General features: G+C 55.0%; 1 protein-coding gene across 1 annotated transcript in view; it reads left to right on the plus strand.

Moving 5' to 3' along the window:
- Positions 1-21,531, plus strand: part of TMEM104 (transmembrane protein 104) — a 69,824-nt gene that overhangs the window by 43,351 nt on the left and 4,942 nt on the right. The window contains exon 8 of the mRNA XM_011974393.1: positions 7,704-7,797. Coding sequence (XP_011829783.1) covers positions 7,704-7,797 — 94 coding nt within the window. The remainder of the gene's footprint in view (positions 1-7,703; positions 7,798-21,531) is intronic.

A 21,531-nucleotide genomic window follows, 5' to 3' on the forward strand; every position in this document is an offset into this window, starting at 1 on the left:
CTTGAGCCAAGGAGTTCAGGGCTGCAGTGAGCTATGATCGCACCACTGCACTCCAGCCTGTGTGACAGTGCCTCAAAAACAAACAAACAAAAAAAACAACAACGAAGAATAGTATTGACAACATTCTTACATTCTTTGGATGGAGCTCCTTGCTTGGCTTCAGGAGTGCTGCGTTCCTCACGGAGATGTTTGGACGGGAGTGATGATCTGGTGTGTGCTGACACGGGATCAGGAAGCCGCGCTCATGTCTGTTGAATGTCTTCTGTGCACACGCTGCATGCTTTGAGGGGTTCAGGAACTTGAAGGGTCTCACAGTTAGCAGGGACATCAGGACACAAATCCCACCCTAGCCACATGACCCTGAAGCCTGTGGTCCTTCGGCTGACCCACACTGCCTCAGAACTCACCTTCCTATGGGTAAATCCCCAGATACTGTAATTCAAGTTGAGAAAATAAAAACTTCCAAACCAAAACGTTCACAGCCACTTGAGAAATAAAAATAGAATCCTTGAACATTTCTTCACTACACTTCAAGGACGTGTTGAAAGTTCACTTCCCATTTAGGGATGGGTTCGTGCTGAGTTGCCATTAACCCCAATTAACTCTTAACCCCTTGTACCCACCAAGAGCAGCCCTGGAGTCTGGGGGATCCTTTCTTCTATCACTTGCAATAACCTCCAGCATTAGGGAGCTCGGCTGTGCAGTTTGTGTGCTCCACCTCCGCCCAGATGAGCCCCCCTGCGCCCTCCTCACTCCAAGCCCGAGTGCTCCGTGGTCAGCCCCCACGGGTCCCTGTGCGTTTAGCGTAGCCCTTTTCAACCTTTCAAGGCTTGCTGCTGTGTGAGAAGTGCCTCTGTCACCCCTGCTACCTTAACAGAAATCCCCGTCAGCCCCCAGCCCTGGAGTGAGAAGGCTCAGGGTGGACCTGCTGGCCTCCCATGTTGAAACTCTGGGAGCTGACAGCTGGAGTGAAGAGAAAGCTGCTGGTGCCCGAATTCTTGGCTCTAGAAACTCCATCTCACTACACCGTGGAAGCCAAAACCAAAAAAGCCTCATATTTTTAGAGGGAAAGAAATAAGCACACATTTAGAGAACTGCCCACGTAGTAACCAACTAGTCCACTGCCTCAGTAGTGTTCATGGAAGCCAGCGGGTCACAGTGTCACTCCCCTGCCCCGCCCTACTTCGGTTCCAAGCCGCCTTGCTGCTCCAGGCTGAGAACAAAAGCATCGCCTGCGTGCTTCCCTGGTCACTGCTGGCTGCTTCGGCCACTGGCATTTGTCTCCATGGGACACTGCCCACTTTTCAAGTCTTGCTCAGGAGGCAGGGCTGGGAGGGGGCCCTCTCCTGGGAATCAGCAGTCGGCTGACGGCTGCCCTTCCAGGTGTTTTCTCTGTCACTTGGTGCTGAGGGCAACTGCGTGTCACTCTCTGTCCCATGGGTTAGTTTTGGTGTGGCGTTGCTCAGAAAGTTCTTAGGACATTTGTCCTTTGTTGCAGCCCTCTTCAGCCCCTCATTCTCCTGTCTCCCTTTTCTTGTGGGTGTTTTGTTTTGTTTTGTTTTGTTGAGACAGGATCTCGCTCGGTCACCCAGGCTGGAATGCAATGGCGCAATCTCAGCTTACCACAACCTCACTACAACCTCTGTCTCCTGGGTTCAAGCCATTCTTCTGCCTCAGCCTCCTGAGTAGCTGGGATTACAGGTGCATGCCACCACGCCTGGCTCATTTTTGTATTTTTAGTAGAGATGGGGTTTGGCCATGTTGGCCAGGCTGGTCTTGAACTCCTGACCTCAGGTGATCTGCCTGCCTTGGCCTCCCAAAGTGCTGGGATTATAGGTGTGAGCTACCATGCCCGGCCTCCTGTCTCCCCTTTCTACCAGGGAAGCAGCCCCTCTGTCTTCTTTCCCCTTTTTTGAGGGAACTGAGATGGAACTGTGAGTGTTGTTGAATTTCATCAAAGTCTAAGTTCCAGTTGGAATCTGCAGCCCACTCCATCTCCTTCCAGCCAGAGGGAAGATGATGACCAGCAGCACTTGGGGTTTTAGTTTTGTCTTGTAAGCATTTTGGTGGGTGGCGGTGGGTGACTATTAGGGACACTGACTCCACTGTCTCCAGAAAGCAGGGCTGGAAAGGATCACTCCTTTGAAGAACTTGAGCTTCTTCACTTTAGGTGAAAATGTCTTCTAAGACACCACCCCTCTGGGAGCCAAGCAGACTGAGAGTGGTCACAGTTCACCGGGGTCTGATCCGCTTCCTGTGGGGATCTTGGAGATGCTGGTGATGGTGGGAAGCCAGATACCCCAGACCACCTTCCTGCGGAGATCTTGGAGATGCTGGTGATGGTGGGGAGCTGGGCACCCCAGGCTCTTCTCGGGTGCACTCTCTCATTCATGGAGCGATGGATATCATTCTCCTTGAAGCCAGTGGGTAAACTCAGAGCCATGCTGTTTTGATTTGGTGTGTGTTTCCTAAAATCCTAACATGTCGATTCTTCAGCTGTGTTGGGAAGAGTTATTCCCTGGCTGTGTGCTGTTTTCAGGCAGAGCACATGACTCTTGCCCACGTGCTGCTGGCTTTGCCGGGTCAGGCACTGCCTCCCGCAGGAGGCATGGAAAACGTGTACAAGGCAGGTTGGCAAGACTGGGGCTGCCTCTTCACCCACTCTACCAGGCACTCCCCCCCACCAAATGCAGTGCATTTTACAAAGCTTTTGTGAGCATCCCATGTTTGAGAGCCTTCCTAGGTGCTGCCACAAACAAGAATGCAGTCCTTGCCCTCAAAGGGCTTACACTCTGCTGGGGACACAAAATCAACCCAAGAGAAAGCAGCAGTTCAGAGCCCACCAGAATGAAGTCAGGTGGTATCAACTGTGTGTTGGTAATTCAGTCAAGAGCCCCCAGGGATGATTAAAATAGCTTGCAGAGGAGATTGGCACTTGAACAGGGCTCAGAAGCGGGTAGGAGTGAGGAAGGTCACAGGGGAAGATTCTTTGCCAGCAGGAGGGTGAAGGCATGAGGTTGAAAATGTGGGAACGGGGTGCCAGAGAGGGGGACCTTCCCTTCTCCCTCTGGCGCTTTCTGGCTGTGTCACTGAACCTCTCCAGCCCCCACAGTTTCCTCATCAGTAAGATGAGGGCATCGTCACCTGCACCAGTGACCTTGCAGGGGGTCATGAGCATGAAATGAAACCGTGTGTGTTAGCACTTGGCAGAGTGTGGAGGGGCTGCAGCTTGGGTAGCAGTGTTATCACAGGGCAGCTTTGATAGCACAGGGCAGGGCCGATCAAAGGACCAGTGGCTGGGAAGATGCGGCCTTGGGATTGGCTCTGACAGATCTGCAGGCAGAGGGTAGGACCCAGAGATGGTACAGTGTGTTAAACAGGGTGTTTAATTTGAGATTGGCACCAAGTTTAAAATTTCATTTTGTTTCTCTGACCAGCTAAATAGGCAGAGAAATTTGGGGATGGGGAGGTAAGTGTCTACCCGCTTTACTTCTGTGCTCTGATGTTGACACCCTCACTCACACGCTCCTGTGTGGTGCAGTTAAACAAAGGGCATAACACGTTGCCCAATCCTGGGCTCCTTTTGTATATGACACAGAAGCGGGCTGAGTCGGAGCCTTTCTTCTGTAAGTGCCGTGTGCTGTAGGGTTAGAACTGGAGAGGAGGAAGGCAGGTGGTGGACACGGCTCAGCCTCAGCAGGCGTGAGTTGAGCGTTCTTGATGTAAAGATCCATTCTCAGAAGTGGCACAGCATTTGTTTCTCCCATTCCATAGCTGGGCAGCTGACTCTTCAGTCTGTTCCAAACAACTTCAAGAGGAAAGTGGAGGCTCCAGTTAGTGACTGAGCCTTTGGTACCCAGATGCCAGGCTGCTCAAGCAGGCACAAGTGTCTGTACTTCCGGGTCCTCAGCAAAGCCATGTCCTGTCCAGGGAATCTCCAGGCACAGCTCACAACAGGTCCCCGTGAGGCTGCAGGGTCCCTTCCCTACATCTTTGAGTCACTGATTCTGTCCAGGGGACAGAAGGCTGGGGTTGAGATTAGGTGCTCTCTTTACTCCCTGCTTTGTGGTTAAATCTCATTTCTGGTGGCATCTGGAGAAACGGCTCCTCCCTGTCAGCCCCATCTTTAATGCGTATTTAGAGCTGGGCTCTGTCCTGTGGGGGGTGCTATTGGGAGCCTTGCCTTGCAAGAGGGCACTTCTGGCCTGGGAGAGAACACGTATCTGTGGTTTGAAGTCCCCCAGTTTGTGGTCATCTGTAATAGCAGCCCCAGGAACCTAATGTAGAAAGCAAGGAAGGAGTCAGAAATTGCTGGAACTCTGGAGCCTGGGCAACTGGAGGTGGGCAGTGCATGTAAGGGACACAGGAGGACAGGCAGCCCTGTTGAGCTGTAGACTCCAGAATGTTCTGAAAGAGCTGTGGCCGAGCATTGCCTGCATTGCCCTGGGAATGTGAACCTCCTTGTCTCCATCAAGACTTCAGCAAGGCTGCTGTGGGGCCTCTGGTGTCATCTAAACTCACTGACCCAAAAAGAAAGAGGATCTGAACGGACCCATTTGTACCCTCCTGGGTCCATCCGGACTTTATTTCCCATGACCAGTTTGAAGATTTTATTAGAAATCAGAGTTTTCTTTTTTCTTTTCTTTTCTTTTTTCTTTTTTTTTTTTTTTTTTAGAAATGTGCTTGGCTGCAGCGACTCGTGTCTCTGCCTCCTGTAATGAGTTGGGCTACGAGAGTCCTTGAGCAGACTGAGTTTGAACTGATCAATGGCATTTGGGGGTTGGAAAATTGCTCGGGAGCCAGCTAATTTATAATGTCATATGGGCTAGACTGGAAGACCCAAGAGAGTAGGCTGTCTCTTTGGCTTTTTATGTCTCCTTTTTCAAAAAGGAAAGAAAACACGAAGTACCACGCTTGGCTGTTGTGCATTTAGAGATGGACACTGCCCCGGCTAGACCATCTGGAGACAGGGGCTATGCCTTCTCCCGCCCCCCTCCCTCCACAAGACCTCAGCGGCCACACCGTGGCGCGGCAGCGTGTGCCACTGCCTCTGTCCTCATCCTTTGTCACTCCGGATGCCTGCTCCTGCAGTTGCTGAATTCTGGCTCTAAGTAATTTGCAGAGGACACCTGTTCCTTAATTAGCCCCAGCTCGCAGTCTGTGTCTTCATCTGGGTGCTCTCTGATGCGTGAGCTCGCAGGCCCATGGAAGGGCTGCTGTTTGGCAGTCTGTGCATGTTTGCTGTGACTAAGTGGGCCCTGAGCCTTCCCAAGTGTTATGGTCGGTCTGTACTCCTGAGCATTAAAAGAAAAAGAAGCCACATTCCAACCATCATCCATCTATGGACGTTGCAGCCATTGGCCAGATCTTCCATAAGAGTCCTTCACTGCTAGTTCCCATGCTGAGGACAGACCTGCTGTCCTCAGGACTGGGTCTGAGAACACTAAGCAGGTGTGAACCTTCATTTCGACTCCTCTAGATTCATATTCCTGGTCACTCAAGTGGCACCTCACATATACCACTTACAATACCTTTCAGAGGTGCGTCTGATTAAATAGAGGGATGCTGTCAGCGGGCTGGGATTCATCCATACAGGCTTTTACAGAATGAGACCTTTTGTGTCCTAGGATCTTGACAAGCATCTGCCGAGGACAAGGACAGACATGGACAGGGCCCCTGGAGGACAGGACCCAGGCAGCCTGCAGGAGCATTCTCTGCCTGCCTTTGGGGGTGGTTCTGCTGCCCCTCTATTTTTATGGTGTAGAACCTTCTAAAAACCAGTCTTTAGGTTTCTGAGATGAGATTTGACCTCCCACGTAAGCCACCCCCAAGATCTCCAGCCCCCACAGACCATGATTTCAGTGGGAAGTCAGAGGCGAACTGTCCAAACACCCGGGCACACCAGGAGTCCAGTTTCCGGCAGACCACAGTTACTTGGAAACATTTGTGGCAGGTGGCTCTGTGTTTATGCATTCTTCTACCTGACATCTCCCTCTTCATCCTTCAAAAGAGAAATTCATCAGTGGAAAGTTTCCCTGAAGTGGTAATTTTCCTAAATGACTTACTGATGGTGCTGCGTACAGACCTGCTCTGCCAGAGTTAACGTTCTGCATGCGTTACCGTGTCCCCAGCTCCTCTCCCTGGGCTGAGGGGACAGCGGAGGCTCTCCATTGCTTTTGCAAGGAGAGCCCTTTCCTCTGCCTTGCCCTGCCCCGCCCCGCTCCCCAAGCCTAATAGAAAGACTTCTTTCCCCTCTTCTGAGTGGAAGCAGGGCCAGTTCTGAGGCCCCCAGCAGAAAGCTCTTCTTTCCAAAGTCCTTCGCGCCTGGTGACTGCCAGGTCGCCTTCTCCAGCCCAGCTAATTAGAGCCTTTCCTTAAGCGGCACTTCACTCCTCCGTGTCACTCATCCTCTCAGTGATAATGGACTTGGATAAGGGGTCACAGCTTCTCCCACATCCTGCCCTCCTTATGGCCAGAGGTTGGGGGGGCGGTGCAGGGCGGGCTCAGTTCCCCTTCTACGGGGTTCCCGCCTGCCAGCCACAGGGGCTGGCCGAGGGCTGAGCAGCTGTGATGGATTCACCCGGATGACAGGCCAGAGCCCGACTCCCTGAGTGGGCCCTCTCCCCACATTCATTCAGGCTTCCGAGCCGCCTGCCGCATCTCTGGTGAGCGTCATTAGCATTAACGTGATAAAATGGCACTGTGTAAATGTTAATAAGGTCTGATGCCTCACACTGCTTCCGAGTGGCAGATTGGAAATGGTACCATCATCTTAACTGCAATGAGCAGCTCTTAATTCCTCTACTTCCTGAGCAACCAATTTGGCATGGAAATCCTAACCTTCCCCACACCCCAGTTTCTGCTGTCACGTTTACCCCCATTTTCCTTTGCAAAGAAGGTTCCCATTTCCCACAGACCAGTTTTCTGAGACAGAGTTTGACTTTCATTTTTTAAGTCAACACTTTCCCCCGTTCTCCAAAGAGAAACGAGAGGATCCGTGCCGATCAGCACCCCCTTCTCTGCCTGGGTCCCGTTCTCAGCCCAGGACTTCCTTGTCCTGGTTTTCCTAGATGCACCTCCCTTCTTTGGTCATCCTGGGTACTTCCAAGGGGCCTGCCCTGAAAGCCAGGGGCTCTCGTTCTCCAGGCTTCTCCTCTCGAAGCCAAAAACGTGGCCCATGCATATCCCGATCACTCCTCTCCAAGCGCTTCAGAAGAAGTGTCCTCTCCTGCCAGGCTTCGTCAGGGCTCCTGGGGCCCCTCCCCACTGTGTCCTTTCTTCCCAGTAAACCAAGTCTGAGACGTGGCTGGTGCTTCTTTTGGATCCTTCTTGCCATTCCGTCTCTAGTCCATGCTCATGGGCAGTTCGAGGGTGGGCACGTTGTGGATCTTCAATCTGTGTTTGCTGAAGAGAGCAGGATGTTCCATCCCTGGAACAACACCTGGGCCTTGCCGAGGAGGCACAGCATTGTCGGCACAGTCCATGTGAGCAGCAGCAGGGAAGCATGGCTCTGGAGCTCTTGTTCCACCCCTGGCGCTGGCACTTACCCAAGGTGACCCCAGGGAGCCTCTGCCAGTCCAGGTGTGCCCAGTCAGGCCCGGCCTTAGCTGCGGGCAGAGGCCACATGAGCAGCAGCGTCTTCCCCGTGCAGACGGTCTGCGAGTGCAGCCTGCATCCCCCTTACTCTTGTTTCCATCCCCCAGGCAATCTTCACTCTCCTCCTCGGACCATTCACCTTCTTTGACGTCCAGAAGACCAAGTACCTGCAGATCCTGACCTCTCTGATGAGATGGATCGGTGAGTCTGAGAAACAGCTCGAGTCTGTGCGCTTTCTCCTCTCGTCCCTTCCCTCTCCTTTCGCGAGAGGCCGTGCAGAGCCCCCAGCCGTAGCTGGAGAGTGGTTGTGGTTTCCATTGACTCAGGCCTGTCTGGTCCTCCCACCTTTCCAAAGGACAAGGAGGGGCAGATACTCAGCTTGCCTTTTACTGCTGGGGAAATTTAGCACCAGAAAAAGATGATTTTTTCGACGTCACATAGTGTGGATGGAGCTGGGGCTAGAGCCAGGATTGTTGATTCTAGGACCAGCTTCTTTCTCATACAACCATGCTGGGTGCCCACTGACCCACAGGCGGGCGGGGGGGCTCCCAAAAGCCTGGGTTGGGCTGGGCTCTTCATGGTACGGGAGCAGCGCGGCTCTGCATTCTGTGAGTGTGCTATGCGGCGTAACCATAAAAGCCAGCGGGCTGTGGTAGCAGCCACTCTCTGCCCCTGGGTCTCTGGCCACCAGGGCATGAAAAGACACCCCCTCCACAGCATCTTCTAACCGACGGACACCCTGCTGCACATGAGCGCCATTGTCCTCAGCTGCGGTCTGGGGAGTCTATTCCCCCAGACAGGTTGGTGGTTGGGGGCTGGTCCACTTCTGCCACACCATCCTGCCAGCCACCTCAGGGAAAGGGCCGGCTGCCGATCCACCTGGACGGAGGACAGGAGCAGGTGGGGCCTCTGTGGCCAGCACGGCTTTGGGCGTCCGTTGGACCCCTCTTCTGCTCAATCTAAAAGCTAAGAAGGCTGTTGCTGTTGTGATAGAGGGCCCTGGACAGAGTGGGTGTGTCCAGGCTCCAGGAGCTCGCCTGCCTCTCAGCACAGAGGCACTTGGCTCTAGAGGAGCCAAGGTTGGGGCTCCTCCTTCCTGACCACCTTCCCCAGCCCCCTTTCCCACTGCGCTTGCCCATTCTACCCTCATCCAGACTCTGGGGGTGGACGCTGATCCTGATTCCATGCCAGGACTCAGCAGTGGGTCATGGTCGCCGAGGACACTTTCTGGTCTAAATGACTTCCAGCAGCTTGACATCTGCAATTCCCCTGGTTCCCCAGACTTAGGGGATTACAAGATGTCAGTGTAAGGAACCTCCGTACACAGCAGTCTTGGCATCTTTAGTTGGAAGGGGCCACAGCAGTCAGGTAGCCGGGCCTCGCCCCTCTGGGAGCAGGCTGTACAGCACAGAGCACAGGGTGGCCTTTGGGGCCCAGAGCTCATGAGGCTCACACTCCGCTCTGAGGGGTGTATGTCAGTGCTGGGAAGGTTTTCCTTGTCTTGAGCCACGCTCACCAGCCTGTAACTTTTTTGCCCTCTTGGTTTGTCCTTGCAAGGAGATGAGAGCAGGATGGAGATGAGTTGTGAGGCCCCCACAGGGGCACATCATCTGGGCCGAGCCCGTCCTTGGCCATCCAGCTGACACGAGGGAGCGGGAGGACACCTGTCCATCCCTGGACAGGGCGGAAGTCTGCATCTGCTCCATTCAGTCTGTCTGGTCACGTACTCACCAGTGAGTGCTGTTCCCAAATTGCACTCACAAGTTCCAAGCCCCAGGTTAAATGAACATGACTACCTAGGGGAAGATGGGAATTGTTACTTAGAACCTGGGGATCCCACCAGCTCCAAGGACAGATTTAGAATGGAGCCTCCCTGGGTGCCAGGAGGGATTGTGTCCAGAAGTCAGAGTCAGCAGGGATCAGAAACACCAGGGCTCAACTGTCCACCCTTCCTGTTTCTCTGCTTATATGAAGTATTTTGAGAGTTCTGGGTAAGGCCGAGTGGGTAAAACCTGGTGGTCTCAGAAGAACGCGTTTTCTCAGTAAAGCAGGATTTGGAGAAAACTGTTCTCCCCCTTGCCTTCCTGGCCTAAGTCTGGTGCTCCAGCTCCTGTGGCTCCTGGCAGCCACATCTGTAGCCCCAAGGTCTGGTCCCTACCCTACGTGGGACTGGCTGCACTTGACCTGCCCCTCAGCACTGGGGACGGGGAAAGGGCCCCTTGGGCGCTGGCATGGAGAAAGCTGAGCTGATTTCTGTCTCCTTCCCCTCGTCCAGGAGGACAGGAGCAGGGTGGGGAGAGGTGGAGGGGACACTCCTGCTTTAGCCAGCATGACAGCTCAAGAGGGGATGACACCCAGGATAGTGACAGTTAATGGCTTCCGAAGACCCCTGTACTTGTTTAGGGTGACAGATTCCTCCCCGTGTCTGGGGAGCAATACATTTGTTGAAAGGGAGAAGACTATGAAAAGGAGAAGAGGCGGCTGAGGGCACATAAAGAGCGATTGTCTCAGAGCAGGAGACCAGCTGTACCCCTGCATCAGTCGGAGGAGGAGCTGAGTTCTGTGGCCAGCAGGGCCCCGGGGTCCTGGAAGGCGGCTGGGGACAGCCCGGGCCCCTTGCCATTCTGCTGTTGGAGACGCTGCTTCCCCAGAGTCAGGCTCACAGTAGACTTGGCAGTTGCTTTAGAAAATCGACTCCTGTTTCCCCCAGCCCCTTCCCACCCCCAGGTCTCCCACCCTGAGGCTCCCGGGGCCCTGCAGTGCTGCGGAGCAGGTGACAGTGGCCTCAAGAGAGGCTCTTGGCAGCCTCAGGAGCTCGAGGTGGAGACCAGCTCGTGAAGGTCGACAGCACTTGTTTTTCTGGTGGTGACATTGTTGTCTTGACATTGTTGTCTTAGCAAGTCATCTGCCTCTCTTTTCCCTTTGATCCAAGAGATAATCAAATGTCAGGAGCCTCTCAGGCAAACCTTTTCTCCAGAGTGCTGCTGGGGGCGACCGCAGAGGCAGTGATTTTTCTCCATGAGAGACTCAGACCTCTGGGCTTAACAAGCGAACCTTTCTGTGACACAGCCCTCTTGCCAGAAGAAAAATTGCCCAGTTAGGTAAACTCGGAAGCGCAGCTGGGTCTAGGGTTCCATCCCCAGCAGCCAGCACTGGAGCCAGTGGGGCATTTTCTTCCTAGCGTTTCTTCCTAGGGAAGGGGTGTTCCCCTCTCAGCCCCGGGCCGCAGCGGGGCTCAGGAGGGGAGGAAGGGGATGGAGGTCTCCCTGGAGCCACCAAACAAAGCAAAACTGGCAGCCCCTCCATGGGGGAGGGACCCCACGAGGGTTTCTCGCCTCTGGGCCAAGCTCACCCCAGGCAGTTTTTCGAGAACCACCCTAAAGGCAGTGACCTCAAAGGCCTATTTGTCCTCTCAAGTCTGTGCCAAGTTGTCAGTTCGCCACAAACTCCCTTTTCATTCTGTCTTAAAAGCAGCTGTGTGACCGAGTCCCACACACCCCTCCCTCCTTCCCACACACCCCTCCCTCCTTCCCACACTCCCGCCGCACCCCTTCCCCTCCTCTCTCCCCAGATGAGGCCATGCTTTCCCAATAACCAAGTGGGGAGCTCGGGTTGGAAATAAGCTGGCTTGGGTTCCAGGAAGACAAAGGGGAAGAATGAGCACCAAAGGGACCGGAAAATCATAAATAAATGTGCTGAGCCGGAAACTTTCTTGGGCTTAATTAGGAATTAGTTCTGCCATCTGTTGAAACGAGGCCGGAGGAGACTGCAGGCCCTGGAGCTGTGCTGAGGAGCCTTCGGGCCAGCTCCTCTGAGGGGCTCTGCTCTGCCCTCCTCCCCCTTAGTAGCCTCGGAAGCCCCCTCATTCTGCCAGAATGGCACTGAAAGGGTTAAATGGCCTTTGTAAATAACCACTTGTCCAGGAAAACTCAAAGCGTGGATGACATGTGATAGTGTCTGTTCGTTTCTTGTGCTCCCCAAGTAAGTTCTGGGGAGACGGGAGTGGTCAGTGTGGGATGCCTGGGTGGCAGATACTTCTGAATCCACATGGGGAAGGAGGGTCTTGGTGTGCTGTCCCCAGCAGTGAGGCTGTTGTTCTGGCCCTGGCAGACCTGGCTGGCTCACTCCCAGGTGGCCACTGCAGATTCCTGAGCAATCAGGTCTCCGGTGGCTGCTCTGCGCCAGGTGGCGCACCTACTGGAGGTGACGCTGGACCTCCTTGCCTTGTTCCCCGTCCCGTGTAGGACAATTGGCGTTTACTCCCAATGTGGTCAGATGGATCGAGGCTTCTCCGCCAGGTTCCTTGTCTGTGCAGTGGCAGCGAGGCCTCGATTGGGACGTTGTTGTTAGCACAGCACCTGCGCAGTGTGCAGCAGAGGGGAGCCACAGTGAGCGTGACGTCTTCAGCAGCATCTTGGTCAGCCATCACATCCCAAGAGTGGCCTCAAGATGAGCCTCTCTGAGGGCTGGCCGTAAGACCGGGGACATGACCTCAGCTACCTCAAGAGAGCATGGCACTGGGTGTCCACATGGGTTTCACAGTGAGATCTAGAAGCATCCAGGTTGGCTCTGGGCAACCTCCCCTGTGCCACATCCCAGCTGTGGTGCCTGGAGAGGAGCCCTCTCTGCTCCGCCGCCCCCAGCATCTACTCGCACGCACTTTGAAGAAGCTCTGAGCTGGGAGAATGAAAGGCAGGCCCATCTCACAGAGGGACAGGGGCTCTAGCCTCTGCCAGCCACAGGTAGACCAGGGACGCTGAGGGGAGACGCAGCACAGAGGATGTTCTTTGTGCTCACAGGCCCAGCGCAGGGACTTCAGAGCCCAAGCCTGAGCACCTAAGCTAATGGCTAGAGGCTGCCCCCGCCTCACCGCATGGAGCTCTCGGGCTGGAAGGGGCCACGGCAGCTTCATTACTTCAGTTCCATTACCAACTTTCCCCGGCAGATGCCTGCAGGCGTCTCCCATGAACAGCTGGCTCGGCACGGGGCGCCCCATTTGGGGTTGTTAAAAACCCGATCCTTTCTAATAAAGGCTGCTCTGGAACGCCACAGCCCTCCTCGGGCCTGGGCTGCCGAGGACCGCAGGGTTCCCTTCCCTCTGATTGTGTATGCAGAGCAGACGCCACACACTCTCTTTTTGCATCTGTGTTCCCCCCAAAGTGGGTCAGACACCGTCCTCTCCAGGCGTTTGTGGATGAACTTGAGCCTGCCTCATGAAGTTCTCGGCCCCGCTCTCTCCACCTCCCTCAGCAACTGCCCCAGATTTGTTTTCCAAGCCGACAGGGAGAGGTGGGACGTGGTGGTGGTGGCAGGTGAGGCCCCTAAGAGGAAGTCATCACCTGGGGACATGAGGCTTTCTGGTGTTTACCTGTCCCCAAACCCATGACTGATCCCTGCAGACTGCCTCCCGCGCTGATCCGTCACCACCGGCAGCCAGGGGTCTTGTGTCTGGGCCATCTGGTGCCCACTGCTGCCAGGTTGGCATTGGAATTCCTCCACAGCCACTCAACTAGTGCCTCTCAGAGGCCCCAGAAGGACCCCCCAAAATGCCCCCTGTGCATCCATCCAGACAGCCTCATGTGCCAGCACCACGCCACCCTGCTGTCAGCAGCCCTGCACGGCCTGGGTCTCTGCGGCAGCCCTGCCCACCTTCCAACTGGGCCACTGTCCAGGGCTCTCCTGGGCTGTTCCGTGTCCAGCCATGACTGGTTACACTCCCAGTGCAGGGAATCTTGAAAAACCTTTTGTATATGTTTCATTTTGGTCTTAATTTTATTCTTGGTTTTCTAGAAGTTCTTTTTGCAAATGCACAGAGGCCCATTTATAGGAGAGGAACCCAGTGTTTGTTTTAAGGTAAAGTAGGCAACTAATGAACACTTGCTGGCGAACAGCCAGCCATGTGCCGCCAAATTACTCCTTTCGTTAGCATCAGTCAGAACTGACCTGAGAGTTCACTTGGCCCCAAGCAAAGGTTGTTGCCCTTTCGTCCCTACCTCTCCTCTAAGCAGCCTTTGTTATCAGCTCTGATCCGTGTACGGCCGAGATGGGCAGCTCCAGCTATCAGACAAAGACTCCTGCAATGCCCAGGAGGTTGGTGGCCCAGCTGTCCGGCACTGACAAGGCAAGGAAACTAAGTCCCAGATCACTCGTGGCCATGGGTCGAGTCTGACCCAATGATGGTGACGGGCATGGCCTCTGTGCAGAACTGGGCTTCATGTGGGAGGGTGAGTCTTAACCTTGCAGCAAGTTGGGCCGTCATATACATCTGCAGGGCTGACAGGGCCCACGGCAACCCTGGCGCTCCAGAGTTACGTTCAGACCCAGGAGGGGCCACCCATCCTTGCTCGGTACCGCCTCTCCTCTTCTTCCTCACTCTCTCCTTCCTGTCTCTCTTGGCATCTAGGTGGCTGCTGGAGAGGAAAGGGCTGAGCAGCCTGCAGGAAAGGTGGCAGCGCCTGAAATTTTATGTTTCCAATCTCCAGGAAGGAGATTAGTCAGCCAGCAGCCAGAGGCCCTGCCTTCCCAATGATTGCACACTGAGCTTGCTCTGACAACTTAAGAATGAAAAATTGAGACCCTGCCCTCCCAGGCACCACCTGCCAGGCTCTGAGGGTGTGGGGAAGTAGAAGGATGAAAGGCCAGAGCCCGTGATTTCCGACAGAAGGCTTGATTGCTCCAGAGGCTCAGACATTTGCCCTTCACCAGGCTGCCGCCGCCTCCTGCCACCCTGGAGAGAGGGGGACTCTGCTGTCAGTCCTTTGGGCTAAATAATTTAGCCGCAGGATAGAACCTAGTCCTGTAAAGCTGGTTGTTTCAGCGCTCCTCTCTTCTCCCAGGGTAAGGAGTGAACAAAGCTAGAATCCTCCAGAAAACACAGGAGCTGGCCCACATGGGAAGACCAGCTGGCTTTAGATTCCCTCCTTTCAGCAGAAACCCAAGTGAGTGGTGGGTGAGTTGCTAGGCAAAGCTGGCATATGCTGGATGCCCTGCAGGTCTGAAATGAAAACCAGACCCAGGGCCGAGATGCTTTTGGTGCCTGGCATATCCGTGTGGGGGCTTCCCATAGTCCCCAAAGGGAGCTCCTCCCAGACAAAGCCCTCATCCGCACCACAGCCCAAGCACAGGTAGATGCCACCCCAGGAAGGATGGGCCAGCTCAGGCTCCAAAGACCCCGTGTCCTTTAGGCCCTCCCGGAGAGGGCACACACCTGGAGGCCCCAGAGGTGGGGTGGTGGGGATTGCTTGGCCTTGTGGGGCCTTAAAGATTCTGGCGGTGGTGGGGGTGGACAGGGGCGTAAGAGGAGGAACTGAGGGTCGCTCTGGTTGGCAGAGCAGGGGTGAGCAGCCTGTTGGGGTCCTCCTTGCCCCCCTCCCCATCCCTGACCCCCAGAGCCCCAAAGGTTAGCTGAGGCCAGTGATGGGGTATTCCTGGGAACTGTTCTGACAGCAGCTTGACCTGGCCTGGAAGGCGGGGTCACTAGTATCATCCAGTCCCCCTCCCCAGAGCACAAGGGGAGCTAGATGAGAACTCAGCACTGACACAGTTTTTCCTGCTTGCCTGGGAACTGGGCTTTCAGCAGGGGCAATGGGTTTCTGCAATGATAGACAGCACGTGCAGCTTCCTGAGTGACTGGTGCGAGCCAGGCTTTACCAACGCAGCACTGCCCTATCTCACTCCAACCCTTCAGCCTTCCTACAATCATCTCTCTCTCTCTCTTTTTTTTTTTTTTTTTTTAAAGACAGAGTCTTGCTCTGGAGTGCAGGAGTGCATCCAGGCTGGAGTGCAGTGGCACAGTCTCGGCTCACGGCAACCTCTGCCTCCTAGGCTCAAGTGATTCTCCTTCCTCGGCTTTCCGAGTAGCTGGGATTACAGGCATGGGCCACCACGCCCAGCTAATTTTTGTATTTTTGGTAGAGATGGGTTTTCTCCATGTTGGCCAGGCTGGTCTCAAACTTCTGACCTCAGGTGATCCACCCACCTCGGCCTCCCAAAGTGCTGGGATTACAGGCATCAACCACCATGCCCGGCCTTATCTGTATTTTTAAAGGTGATGGAACAGTTTGCCCCAAAATTACACAGTTGAGTGGCAGATTCAGGAGCTGTGTCCAGTGTAACTTGGCCATTTCCAAGCCAGGACTGTGTCCTGGTGTCGCTCACACCTCTAGGCTGCAGGATCCTTGGGCTCTTCCACCTCCAGCCTGCAAATGTGGGTCTCCTTTTGCCATGGTTGGTCTGGTTATTTAAGGAACAAATACCCAGCCACCTCCCCCTGTTTTAGGGCCAAGAGGCTGGTCTCCAGTGGTTCTCTGCTCAGGCTGGTGTTGCTCACCTACCCCTTCCGACGGCCCAGCTAAAGCCAGAGACCCCTGCAGCCCGGCGCCCTCAGAGGGCTAAGCGTTGGTGAAGGAGGGAGCTGGCGCCAAGTCCTCCCCTAGTCCTGTTCCCCCGCCTGGAGTGCTGGTGCCTGAGCTGGTAATGGGCACACAACTGGCCATTCGTTATCATTAGCCCTGGCATGTTGATTCTTTGCTTGGAAAAGAGTGTCACTCCCAGACAGCCACCGTGACGGATGACCTCCACCTCCCAGTGTCAGAGCCAGAGCCACACATGGGGAGCAGGGAATGGCATGGAGCTTGGGGCGCCCTGGCCTCAGGGACATCTGGAGCCAGGTTCAGAGGTTAGAGAGTTGCGGGGGCAGCTCTCCAGGAAGCAGCCCTGCCAAGACAGCTCAGCACTGGCACATGGGAAAGGCCTGGGCGCCATGCCTGGGGGAAGACCCTTCACCCTTGGCCCTCAGGGTCATGGCTCTGAGTATGTGTGCACAACTCAGTATGTGGGCACCCAAAGGGATTAGGGAGGAGGAGTGTGCCGTGTGCAGTCTGCCCCTAGTGGATGCGTGTCCCCATACTCCTCATCCCTTCCAGGCCCTGTAGAAGGGGATGAATGGGCTGGGAGTGGGGGCTTCTAGGCAGGGACCATTGGGCAGGGCCCTCCATGGCTCCTGAGAGCCTCTGTTCCAGCTCATGCCCTTATGGAGATGTCCCTCTGATGGTGGCCCAGGACCACAGGCCAGTTCCATAGCACTCCAGACCCAGCCAGTGCCTCCCTCGCCAGGTCAGGCTGCCCTGGGGGTCACAGCCCGAGGGCACTCAGAGCCCATTTGTCCTTGGGCTTTTCCAGAAGGATTGGTGCAGCGTCGCAGCTCCACCCTAGGTCTTCAGTGTCCCCATGCAAGTCAGGGCAGGTGACAGGGTTAGAGTGAGGAGTCCCAGACCGAAGTTGGTGGCAGAAGGGGGAAATCTTTCAAATCCTCAGTATTTCAGGTGCTTCCCAGGTGTGCACAGCCCACAGACCCCCAGCACAGGAAACCCCCACTGAGACGCCCATAGAAATACAATGCCAGCTACCTGGGGAAACTTTTAATTTTTAGCGACATCTTGAAGTTCAATTCATTTTGATAAAATACTTAACGTATCAAAAGTATCTTTCAACATGTAATCATGAAAAAAATGACAAGTGGGATACTTTACATTCCTTTTCCATGCTAATCTTTTTTTTTTTTTTTTGAGACAGAGTCTCACTCTGTCACCCAGGCTGGAATGCAGTGGTGCAATCTCAGCTCACTGCAACTTCCGCCTCCTGGGTTCAAGCGATTCTCCTGCCTCAGCCTCCCTAGTAGCTGGGACTACAGGCGCGTGCCACCAAGTCCAGCTAATTTTTGTATTTTTAGTAAGGACGGGATTTTGCCATGTTGGCCAGGCTGATCTCAAACTCCTGGCCTCAAGTAATCCGCCCACCTCAGCACTGGGCCACACACCAAGTCTTTGAAACCCGGTGCATTTTACACTTGAGCACACCTCAGTTTGAGCCAGCCATGTTCCAGTGCTCAGTAGCCTCGGCCTTGTGTGGCCCTGGTGGTCAGCATAGCTCTAAATGCTTCTCGGTGCTTCTCCGTCAGAGCCCGGTGGGTTTGTTGCCACCTTCAGGGAGAGCATGGGCAGCATTCAGGCTGCCCAGAAGTAGCCCTTGCTTAATTCCAGAGCCGGCGATGGGGATGAGGAAAACAGGAAAGCCACCAAGATGGACTCAGTGCCTCAGCATCTCATGCTCATGGGGGACCTTCATGTGTGCCCCCAGAGTGGAGGTGGGGGCTCCTGGGAGGGCTCCTTCTGCTCCCCCCTCTCCCCACCCAGGCCTGGAGAGCTCTGGCCTCTGTGCCCCAACTCCAGTGGTGCCTAGGAAGGTCACCCAACTCTCTCCAGCCCCACACAGACCCCAGCATTCTGTAAGGAAGGCAGAGTCCTGCCCAGGCCTCACATGGCTCAGAGACCAAGGCAGCGCTGCCTGGGGGAACCTAGAAGGAGCTCATCCCTCTCCACACCTCCAGCTCAGCCAGCCCTTATGTTGATGCTCAAGGGTGTGTGTTCAGCGCAGGAAGGAAGGAGCTGGCTGCTGACCACTCTGATCTTTCTGTCCCTGCCCACAGAGACCCAAGAGAGGTGAACTGGGGTTGCTGGTAGGACTACCGGAACGTGAGCATCAGGGCCCTGGGCTCCAGACACCTACTCATCCCTGTCTGGCCCCAAGAATAAGTCACCTTCAACTGCTACAAGGGCTTGGCCCAGTCATGGCTTCATCCCGCCAATAAGGCCCCCTTCTTCCCCCAGCCCCCCAGGGTGAGGTTCAGGAGGGCAGGGATATTCCGGAAGGGACGGATTTGGGAGAGATGTGGGTGTTTGTTGACTTTCATCCCCTTATAAACCAGTGCCACCTTTGCCACTTGGCAGGTGTTCAGAGTGGGTGGGCTCACCTGTCCTCCTCCCTGCCAAGGAGAGAGGCCGTGAGGACAGATGTGGAGGCAGTGCCTGCAGGGACTTCTTATCTGGCTCTTGCCAGGCTGAGGCTATCTAGGGAAAGGCTGCTTCTGTTCGCTTCTCTTCTGACTGCTTTAGGAGCCTGAGGACTCAGATGTTGTAAGAACATATCTTGATGTGAAATTGCACCTTGACTGCCACACTTGATGTTGCTGCAAAGCCGATATTAACATGAACCTTGGCTCGTCCAGATGCCCATAGAGTGGATGTGCCTCCTGGCAGCTCAGTCCTTATGTAAATTTTACTTCTAGCCTCCTCAGAAAGGGAAGGGAGGCGACTTCTCTGACTGGCCTGTGGCAGCTCAGGACTCGTGCCTGTTTTATCTCAGCTCCAAGACAGTGACTTGTGTGCCTTCGCTCGGTCTTCCTCACTCCCGCCCCAGGTGTCAGTGTGCGAGAGAGGGGAGCGGCTGTGGCCCAGGTGATTCCATGTGGCGAGGCCCACGTGTGGAGCTGAGATCCACTATCGGGACAAGCCTTGTGAGCAGCCAGCAGCCATGGCAGGCGACCTCGCAGGGCCTTAATGAGGCTCTGCCTATGGGTGTCCTTGGGGGCCCCCCTCCTCATCTCCACCCCACATTGAGCTGCTTCTCCTAAACCGTGAGGAGTCACAGCAGCCATAGACCTATAGGGTTGAAACGGCCCCGAAAGGTCCTCCCTGTCCCGTCTGACACTTGCTTCCCTTTTGGGACCCCCACCACGTGGCCTCCTACCCTCAGGCTTGGCTGCCTGCTGCGACGGGGATCTCATCATGTACCCCACAGCTAGTGTGCCTGATAACCAGCCTGTTCTTTGGTTGTAATTTGTCCCCTGTACTTTCCACCTGGACTCTGGTCCTCCGGACTCTGGGCTCCAGAAGGACAGGGCCTGTCTCAGTGTGCTGTCCCCAGACAGCCAGCATAGTACCAGGGAACACTCAGTCCCTTGTTGTTGAAGGAATGAACAGTCCAGTTGGGCCCATGGGTGACACAAGACAAATGCGGTGGCTTTTGCATTGGCTTTTACTCAGATATTAAGAGAGAAGTCTCCTGCCACCCCTTGTCATTTTGTAGCTGAGCCTTCCGAGGCCCAGCAGCCGCACGTGTGACCTATGTCAGCCTCCTCCTCTGTCCTCCCCTCTGCCTCCTCCCAGCTTCTCACTGCTGCTCTGCACCACTAAGTAGGACTCCTGGTGTAGAATTGTGGGTGGACGCGAATGTTCTGGGCACTGCCTGTGATAGGCTCTTGGGGAACTGCAGGCCCTGCTGGGGGCCGACCCCCCACACATCTGACTGTGAAGTCCTGGGTGTCTGGCCCTTAGCGTGCCTGGGGAGCACTTTCTGCTCTGTCCCGCCTCCGCGCCCGTCTGCCCTCCCACGCAGGCTCCACGAGGTGGGCGCAGGCTGTCTCCGCGGCTGTGGCCGAGCCCTGGGCGTCAGTGTGGCTCTCAGAGCCCTGTTCCCCACCGCGCATCCTGGCAGGGTCTCCACAACCTGTCATCCTTGTTTCATCTTGATTTATGATCAGACCTAATGAGTTTTTGGAGCAGCTGTCTCCCAGGGATGCGGCGATCAATCTAGGAGATGGCTATTGAACTCTGCTCCTCCCGCAGCCAGGGGAGGCAGGGAGGGGCCAGACAAAGGGGCGGGGTCACAGGGGCCTGGCCAGGTGCACAGTGGGGGTTAAGCCTCGTGCCATAGTCCCAGCAAGGTCAGGGCCCTGACCTCCCCTTCCTCCCTTCCTCCCTCCTTTCCTTCTTTTCTCCCTTCCCTCCCTTTCCTCCATCTCCCAGGGGAACTAGAGGTTCTAGATGGTGCTAGTTTCTTTTGAATTTGCTGGTTTGGAGACCAGGCTCGAGCAGTTCCCTTCACTCTCCACTCCTAGGGGACAGATCCCAGCCCCTGCCTTCATATCCTCATGGTGGTGGGGAACCAGAGGGCCCTGCCCCCTCCCCAGGTAGCTGGGTTCACCTTCTGCCCCCACCGGGGCCATTTGCACTGGGAAGCTGGTTCTCACCCCTGTTTTGGGGGCATGGCTCTTCTAGAGCCACCTGCCCTTCCCAGATGTGCTCCTCACCTTGGCAGCCTGTCCCTTTCCTGGTGTGTGAACGCCCTGAGTGCAGGTCGGGATTCATGGGTGAATGACCCACCTCTGCTGAGTGTGCACTCGGTCTGCTCAGCCCCAGAGCTGCTGGCGTCTCCATGCAGCCGAGCTGCCACACAGCTGGGTGAGCTTTTGACAGCAGTGCAGGGTGTGACCAAGGGGAGCTCACGAAGGCCCGCATGGCCCTGCAGCTGCACCTGCCCCATCAGGTGTTTATCCCATTTTCTAACACTCTGGAATCACCTCCCAAGAGCTTCTAGCATCTGCTTCTGACTCCCAGGCGGCAGCAAACATCCAGCCCACGAAGGGAGACTTGGTTTTTGCAAATAGACTTGTTTAAGACAATCAAAAGAAGCAAATGGGTGACTAATCTAGGTAATCTAGGTAGTGGCATTAGGAGGTGAACATAATTATGGCTAGAAGATCGTGAAATCATTTTTTTAATTACCCATAGCCGTGAATTTGTTCTTTTTGTTTGTTTGTTTGCTTTGTTTTGTTTTGTTTTGTTTTTTGATGGTGGAGTCTCACTCTGTCGCCCAGGCTGGAGTGCAGTGGCACAATCTTGGCTCACTGCAACCTCTGCCTCCCGGGTTCAAGCAATTCTTCTGCCTCAGCCTTCCGAGTAGCTGGGATTATAGGTGCACACCACCAAACCCATCTAATTTTTAGTAGAGACAGGGTTTCACCATGTTGGCCAGGCTGGTCTCAAACTCCTGACCTCAGGTGATCCGCCTGCCTCGGCCTCCCAAGGTGCTGGGATTACAGGCGTGAGCCACCGCGCCCAGCTGCCGTGGTTTTGTTCTAGCTTAAGGTTCTAGAAGTTGTTCCACATCACTGTTGGTGTCAAAGGCACCTCTTCCCGAGACAGCTGCTCTGGAGGACGCCAATTAGAAGGTGTACATTTCGGGGGATGCGTGTGTGTGTACAACCGTCTCATTTCTTTGGAAACCTACTTTGTAAATTGGTTTATTTACCGTGAG

Source organism: Mandrillus leucophaeus, unplaced genomic scaffold (assembly GCF_000951045.1).
Source record: "Mandrillus leucophaeus isolate KB7577 unplaced genomic scaffold, Mleu.le_1.0 Scaffold1, whole genome shotgun sequence".
In the NCBI taxonomy this organism is placed as follows: domain Eukaryota; kingdom Metazoa; phylum Chordata; class Mammalia; order Primates; family Cercopithecidae; genus Mandrillus; species Mandrillus leucophaeus.